The following is an 8,105-nucleotide window of genomic DNA, read 5'->3' as shown; positions in this document are numbered from 1 at the left end:
GAGGGAACGATTGGCTCGCTCGAAAGGATCCTGAAGGAGACTGAAGGATCCTCATTTTCCCGGAGTCCCTCTCGCGGTAGGATGGAGTCTCGATTTCATCGTTGCTGGGTATCTCGAGCGTGAGCGTAAAAACGAGGGGTTCGAGCGACGGTGAAAATTAACGTTTCTTGCGGCATAAAAAATCTGTGTAATCAATTATCGAACCTTTTATCCCATATTTCACGGCCAATGAGTCTTTCGCCTTACCACCGCATCCGCATCGTACCTCCCACTTTTTCTCTTTTTTTTTTTTTCTTTGTATCTTCTTACCTTCCCTTACAAACCTAGCGGCCTTTCCACCCTGTTGATACAGATATATCCCCTTTTCCACCCCTCGGCGAAGTACGGGAAGTTTTTAGCGAAGCCGCGTCTTCTGCCTTGAGGGGCGGAGAGGGAGTGCAGGCTGATGGTATACCTACTCCCGTCGGTATACTATATACAAAGACGATGGCGATGCCGGTGGGCCTTTGTTTGGGATATCAAATATTTATTTTCCTAAATAACGCAGAGGCCACGGGGGAGGGTTGGATCCCGGCACATTTTTTCTTCCCCCCCTTAATAAATTATCAGCGATTATTGGCCGAGCGCCTTGTTTACTCGAGAGTTTCTCAAGTTTTAATTCGGATCTTTGTTGCCAGCAAGTTCAAAGGAGATGCCAATCACGAGCGAAATTGCATTCCCACGGCCGAGTTATTCTATCGTCGAGAATTATTATTATCGTTTTACCGGTCCATTATTACTCTGGATTATCTGTAACCGAACTCAGATCACTGATTGCGTATCAATCGATCTTAGTTTCCCTCGAGGATCAGCCTCGGACGGTTCCTGAAATATTTTGACAAAATTCATTTCTCAAAGACCCGCCTAACCTTCTTCACTAATTATTCACGGCGGACTCGCACTCGCCTGGGTCCGGCGGTGGGGGTGGGTGTGGATATACCAAGGGTGGTTCGAAGAGGGTGAGAAAGCACGGTCCCTTTGATACGGCATTGATATAATTTTAATCTAAGCAAGCAAAACTCAAAGGGATAATCATCTCTGTTCATGTATAGGTATATAGGCATAAACACACGTAGATAGCATATATGATAACGACATACCCTCGTCGCGTTTATAATATACCAGCTGACCGTATCCCCTCTACCCTGTCATCGCTCAACATGGTTCCTGATCACAGGCGTATTAATTTCTTCATTAGTCGCCGCATAGGGATATGGATACTCGCTCGACCTTACGCGGACATCAAGAATTCATTAAAATCCCAGGCATAGCCTGATATATAAATTACCATGACGGTTAATGTACGTCGAGCGTCGCGACGTCTTCTCTTCCCTGTAGAATATAGATAGAAAACGCGGAAGGTAACGCTGGGTATAAGTTAATCAGAATTTTTTTCTGTACTCTTGAAATAAATTCTTGCGAAATTGCCAATAAAGAAATATCGATTCGGGATATGAAAAATTACCTGGTTCGTGGATACTGGATGCTGCGCATGTACCGAGAGGTGTAACGAAAGTGAAGAGAATTAAAAATATAATAAAAAAACATGCAATCAGCTAGGGTCGTTGATTATGCTCGCATTTTTTTTTTTCATATTTCTACTTTTATTTCAAGAAACCGCCTTTCTCCCCATTACTTTTCTCCCCGTCAAGTATTTAACGTCGAAATAAGAATTTCTTGTTTTTACTGAAAAAAAATGTGTATCTTGATACGAGATTAAAGTCGCTAAACAAGTATCCCTTAGGTCGTCAGGAGATGACAGTCAATTATAAATGACAGGTAATTTACCCTAGCTTGACGAAAAAGACACGAATACTTAAATTATGACCAACTTATTATCCTTGTACAATCATCTCAAAAAATTATTACAACCATCTTGCTGTACGTTTGCTTGAATGCGTACAGTATCATTAATAATGCTTTTCAAACGGATGCTGTAGATTTGCCTCTCCGTACGGTCCACCTGCTTTCTGCGTATCTCACTCGCAACCACCGAACTCGTATATGCTCGACATCAGCATCAGAAGTCACCCACCCCCCCTGCGGCTCACTTACACGTATGCTCGTACGTGAAAATACTAGAGTGTTGGTATCCGCGGGTTTTTCTCAGTTTTCATTCGGCACTTTGATACTCGTTTTCCAGCCTCTCTGTAGAACGTACGAATGTCTATAGATATGTACCACATATGATACCTGTGCTTCTATATACTCGCTCTCATCTCGACCGGAGTCATAACGTTTATTTTCATGCTTACTTTACTACGTCGAACGAAAAAATACCGGAGTACCCCTAGAATAGAGGAACCCTGAAACAACCGCCCGTAGAACTTGCTGCTGGAATATCAACCCCATTACTGTAGTCTGAAAGATTTTTTTTTTTTTTTTTAAATCCAATCGACGTTCATATACATATAATTTTTCTTATTTCGATCAACGTATACAGGTAAATAATTATTGACCGTCATCGGAGGGTTGATGAATGCCCAAGACGAAGGGTGGTTCCTACGAGGGTGCAAGAGTCGACAATTGTATAAATCATCTATACGATATACGGTTAATGGGAAATTGGGTAGAAGCTGGATGGCTCGATGATATGTACGCGTACGTGTATAAGATACAGGCTGGTACCAGGGAATGAGCTAAAGGGTGCAGGAAGAGAGTGGATGGTTACGGTGCAAGAACTGGGTTCGACGCTCGGCAAAGAGACCACAGAATCTCTGCCAACCCTCTGTGCCCGTCGTTCCTCGAAACTTTGTTACATTTTTGGTCAAGTCCGCATACGTGATACGCTGGGCGGGGGTAAGTGGATCAAAGGGTTTGAACGCGGGAGACGCGAGTCACACAGGAAATTGCGCTATATCAACCGTGCAGGAGATAGAGTGGAGCCAACCGTCTGAAATACCTGTGTTCCATTCCTTATACAGTGTGACATATTTTTGACTTGGCGAAAGATTGAAGAACAATTGTTTTTTAAAATTAACCTTTAAGGGTGACAATTTGAAAAGTCAAATTTTACTCGTGTTTCTGAAGGGACGATTATGTAAATTTTGTATGCCGCGCAATGCATAATTAGAATTTTGCACTCGAAGCGTGCAGGGAGGTGGAGCAAAGAATACCCGAACCACTGTGGAGAATCGTGCGGACGGAGGGAGAAAAATTAATTTGCAGAGGGGGAAACGGTGCGCGGAAAAAAATCTTGGGAAAACAAGGAGCATTTTCAACGGACCTTTAACCAGCGAATTACGAAGAATATTTTAACGCTCGACTTAGTCGTCTTTAATTGGCGGACTTGAGAACGGGAATCGCGGGTTTCGCAAAAGGTCCTGCACCATTTTAGTGCAGCTGATTCGTGAGCTTTGTTTTTATTTTATTTATTCATTTTTTTTTTTAATACAAAATACTACTCTGGATTGAAGTCGATTTTATAGGCTTTTTCGAAAAATTCTTTATTTATCTTAATTCTTCTTCGCTGCTTCTTTACTATTATACTACATACATATGTATACAGGGCTTAACGCTATACTTTTCTTAGTTTCGTTATCTACTACATCGACGCATACACAACGCTATTATAGTTGATCCGCAGCTCTATGAGTTTTAGCAACTTTTTATTTTTTAATATAAAAATAAGAAAAACTTTATTTATCGCTAAAGGGGGGAGTATAGAGAATTTTTTTTTTTACTCTCTCTTTCTCATCCTCTCTCTTGTTCCTTCCATTCTTCGCTTCCTACGTTGGTGCCTATCTGGTGGCGAGATAATTTCTACAAAATAATGTTGACTCTTTTGTAAAACGTCGCGACGCCCGGCGTCCCTCACTGTGTCACTAAGCGTTTGGATGAACAAGCTTCCGGTGATTTTCCAAAGAGAGCGGTCCCTTGAAGTACTTTTGACAGAGGGCGCAGTGGAAGCGATGCTTGTTCTCGTGGCAGCGCTGGTGCTTGTTCAGCAAGTCCTTCCTGGCGAAAGTCCTCTCGCAGAAGGCGCAAGAGAACTTATCCGGATTAGTATGAAAGATATTGTGACGCGTCAGATTGTCCAGACGCGAATATTCGCGAGTGCAAATCTCGCAGGTGAACTTGTGCCTGTGGGAATGACATCTCTGATGGTAGCGCAGATAACGTTTCTGGGCAAACGTTTTGCCGCAGGCGCAACACGCTATTTGATTCGTGTTGTCCTTGCGAACTTCCATGTGATCGTTTAGATCATTCTCGTGAAAAAATCCTTGCTTGCAAAACGGACAGTTGTACTGCTTTGATATCTTATCCTTGCGTATATTTTGCACTAACATCGGATCCGTCATGATCTTGTACAGGAAGGTGTCCTTCAGCTTGTCGTTGCTATTGTCGTCGAAATGACTGGAGGGTTTTGCTTTTTTTTTCGACAAATCCATCACTTCCATATTTTCTTGGCTTTTCTGATACACTGGCTCTTCCTTTGAATTTGGTTCGGGCTCCTTTTTACGAGGCAATCCTGTCAACGGGATAGGCTCGTAACGCGATGATTTTCCCACAGGACGTGTATTTTGGTATAAACACTTTTTTAATTCCTGTAAATTAATTAATCGTAATAATAATGTATCTAGTTAAAAATGGATATTTAACGAAAATTATTAATTTCGTAAAAAAAAAAGAATTAACAACCTTGTTGGATTCCAATGACTTTTCGTGATTGTCAGGATTTATTTGGTTGTCCATATTGCTTTCGAATTCTCGAGGCTTATCCGAATGTCCTTGAAAATTTTGTTCACTGTCAGTTTTCTTAATTCTTTGCCTCGGTACAGTTTTCACTCTCATTTCGATTAACGTATTTTAATTTGACACTGTACAACTTTATTTGTTTCCTACGCTATATATACGACCCACAGAATTTCTCGTTAAGAGTTTTCAGACTGAGACGACCTGTATGAGACGACACTCCGGGCTATACTAATGATCAAAATGACATTGCGAGACAAGTATACTCGAAATACAGAGAGTCTGTCGGAGTCGCGTACATGAAAATTTTACAAGTTTATAAACAAAGACAATCGATTCCAGGATTCAAACGTGTGTCCGATCGAAGGAGAATTCCTCGAGGAGAATATGTCATCCGATGACTATAAACAGGAATGGTCTCGTCATGTCGAGCAAATTCATCCCATTAAACTATTCACGAAGACCAATTGAATTTTGTATATCCAGGGGGGGTAATAATTAAGCAGTCTAATTTCACGAGGACGTGGAGCCAAATTGATCAAAGTGGCGGATGAGAGAAAGAAACAGCGAGGAGAAGAAAAAAAATATTACTGTATCAGGATGATCTTCCGTTTCAGGATACTTTCTCATCCTGGTCGACATTCCATCCCCTATTTCCGTTAATATAACATAAGAAGGAGTCGGGGTTAAACGAGGGTGAACGGGGATTTTTAATTGTAGTCCACCAGGTATAACCCAACCGAGTGACTCTTGGTATTGTCATACCGAGCAGCGCTTTTCTTTATTTCCCCAGTGGCTGGATGAGGTTATACATTTTTTTAACTACGGCAATGCCTCCGTCTTCTTATTAGCAAAGCTAATTGGAAATACAAATGGTTATTCACGGTGAGGGTGGGGGTGGTGGGGGGGCAGTGGGGGGTAGTGGTAGGAGTAGGGGACAGCAGGGGTCGCTTCTGGTACGTACTAGTACTGGTAGTACTGATACTGATTCTGGCCCTGCTGGTTCCTCTGGTTCTTCTGGCCCACCGACTGGGCTACACTTCTCCGTATTAAGCTTGTATTTGCTCCGGATAATTAGGACTTTTTCCCGGCCAATTTGGATGAATAATTGATTTGACTTCTCCACCTCCCTCATCATCCTTCGTTCGTTCGTTCGTTCCTACACCGTGAACTCTGCACTCTCGTCTCCTGGACCTCTTCGAATGACAATCACCGTGAAAAAAAATAAGGATCTTTCAATGAAATATTCAAGGGTGGAACCACCCCCCCCCGCCCCATCCCCGTGGTGCTCTCCTTGTTCTCCCTTCTTTTTTAGTCTCTCGCTCTTATTATGTCAGTGGGAGGATATTGCATCCGTTCTAAACGAAGAGCCAGGACTCTGGTTTTCTTTTTTATTTGTATCTCCCCCTGGTTATTCCCCTAAAAAAAAAAAAAAAGAACCGACTCTCCTAACACTGCGAGGGGCACTTCGATTCGCACGGCTAATTACGCTTAAATTAGTCATTAATATTGACCGGCTAACGTCGAATAAGTCACTCGTACCTCCGCTGTGAAAACCAACGTGGTCGAGCTTCTCGGTTCCTCTTCCTGTCTCTCTCTCTCTCTCTCTCCCTCTCTCCTTTCTCTCTCATTACTGACTCATCCGCAAAATACTCTCTCGCGAGGGTTACCAACTTTTTCTCTTCTTCCTTGCTATCTTACCGAAACACCCTCCCCCCCCCCGCCGCCTCTCTCTCACTTTTAGCAGTGCGTCTCCTTTTTCATCAGCATTTTACGGTTATACTAAGCGCATTAATAATGCACATGCTTGATAATAAAAGAGAGGCCCGCAACTGTCGGTCTAATAAACTCGGCCTCGTGCTTTATATCCGACTACTCTCTATATACTTAAAGATTTTGGTACATGAAAAAGAAAAAATAAACGGGAGAAATTAGAAAGAAAAAAATGTACTGTGCGATACTCTCATGAAATTTTTACACGACTTCATTATGACCAGGAAATAGAAAGGGGGACCCTTAGCGACTTCCGGTCGAACTTACGCACTCAAGTCGAATGGCCCGCGATACTTCCCGGTACTTTAGGGCGATTTACGAGCAGCCTTGCGTGCCCAACGCCATATTTAAGATGCTTCCCTCGTCTTTCATTTTGTCCGTTTACCGCGCTGGGTAAAGTATCAGTTCGTACAAAAAGTCTTCCTTTTTGTTTTCGTCCTCCTCCGCCTCCTCCTCCTCCTCCTCCTCTTCCTCCTTCTACTCCTCATCTCATTCTTGTTCTCGGCTGTGTCAGTAATAGGCTGATTTTTGACTGGCGTAGTAGCGCGAAGTTGAAGCTTCCTGAAAAATATGAGTTTAATAAAGAAGAAGGCGTGATGTATGGCTCCCTGTGCCTTCCAGAATCAGGCGGCTTCGATACGCCAGGTATTGTATACATAATATAAGCTACAGTCAAAACGAGCACCGAGTATACCGGCTGTTTAATAAATTTCGTCGTACTATCGTTGGATACCAAATTGATCCAATAACGATGTTAAAAAAAAATAGGTACCCCTTATATTTTATAGTATTGGACCTATTTTTTTTTTAATTTACTGGTATATCTTTTTTTACTATAGTATATGCCAAGCACTGGATCTTTTTGTACGTTGATCACACTGTACGCACGTGATATATGTATAGCCAGAGGGAGGCTGTAAGCATCGAGCGTGCGTGATCTCCTACGTATGGGAGTTTGCCAAGTCTTCTACCCCCATGAATTTAACTTTAGGAAAATTCGATGCGGCCTGTATTACTATGGATTTATGATGATCCCCGTTGCACGCTTTCTCACGTAACTCGATATAACGGCTCGCACTTATTTATCGTCCATTATTTGCGAGTTGGTTTATCGGTTGAGGCAAAAAAAAAAAAGAGAAAAAAATACATATATACTTCACAGTTTCCCTGGGTATCCCCATATTCATTTGTCGTTATTATACCCGGAAGGAGTGGAAACTTCTTTTTTTCCCATTAAACAAATAAACACGTAACGTCAGGCACAGTAGAAAAAATCATACGAAGCCAGACAATTTAGATAACATCAAAGAGCCATTGTCAGCTTCCCATTAAAATAATGCTGACTCGGGTATCAAGTTTACTAAAATGAGGAAAAGCAAAAAAAAACATGAAACAGCATATACTATGGATATATCATACAAGAGGTGTAATCATATAAGTGGAAATTCAAGTTAAGTCAATACAACAAGGACGTAACTTCGTTTCCATTAGAACGACGCGTCAGATCTGTACCAGTGATGTTTTCGTGGTCTATTAGGTAGCAAGTCCGATTTCCATAGAAATCGATTACTGCAACCGTCCCCCCCCCCCCCCCCCCC

At 42.1% G+C, this 8,105-nt stretch overlaps 2 protein-coding genes across 2 annotated transcripts in view; one reads left to right on the top strand and one right to left on the bottom strand.

Moving 5' to 3' along the window:
• The window catches only part of LOC107269666 (nuclear pore complex protein Nup88), a 257,533-nt gene that overhangs the window by 21,742 nt on the left and 227,686 nt on the right, over positions 1-8,105 (top strand). The window lies entirely within an intron of this gene.
• Positions 3,466-4,990, bottom strand: LOC107269675 (zinc finger and SCAN domain-containing protein 12). The gene is made up of 2 exons (XM_015743800.2): positions 4,681-4,990; positions 3,466-4,586 (listed from the first exon to the last, which is right to left on the bottom strand). The coding sequence occupies exons 1-2, from the start codon at positions 4,831-4,833 to the stop codon at positions 3,864-3,866; spliced, it is 876 nt and encodes a 291-aa protein (XP_015599286.1). The 5' UTR covers positions 4,834-4,990; the 3' UTR covers positions 3,466-3,863.

The sequence above is a fragment of the Cephus cinctus genome, unplaced genomic scaffold, assembly GCF_000341935.2.
Source record: "Cephus cinctus unplaced genomic scaffold, Ccin1 Ccin1_scaffold0689, whole genome shotgun sequence".
Classification (NCBI taxonomy): Eukaryota; Metazoa; Arthropoda; class Insecta; order Hymenoptera; family Cephidae; genus Cephus; species Cephus cinctus.
The sequence above is the reverse complement of the archived record's forward strand: the minus strand, read 5'-3'. Positions and strand labels throughout refer to the sequence as shown.

What these genes read in the sequence shown, in the direction of transcription:
- LOC107269675 (XM_015743800.2), bottom strand. Translation starts at nt 4,833, where the DNA reads ATGAGAGTGAAAACTGTACCGAGGCAAAGAATTAAGAAAACTGACAGT. An exon ending in AGTCATTGGAATCCAACAAG is followed by an intron (nt 4,587 to 4,680) that starts GTTGTTAATTCT and finishes ATTAATTTACAG; the next exon opens with GAATTAAAAAAGTGTTTATA.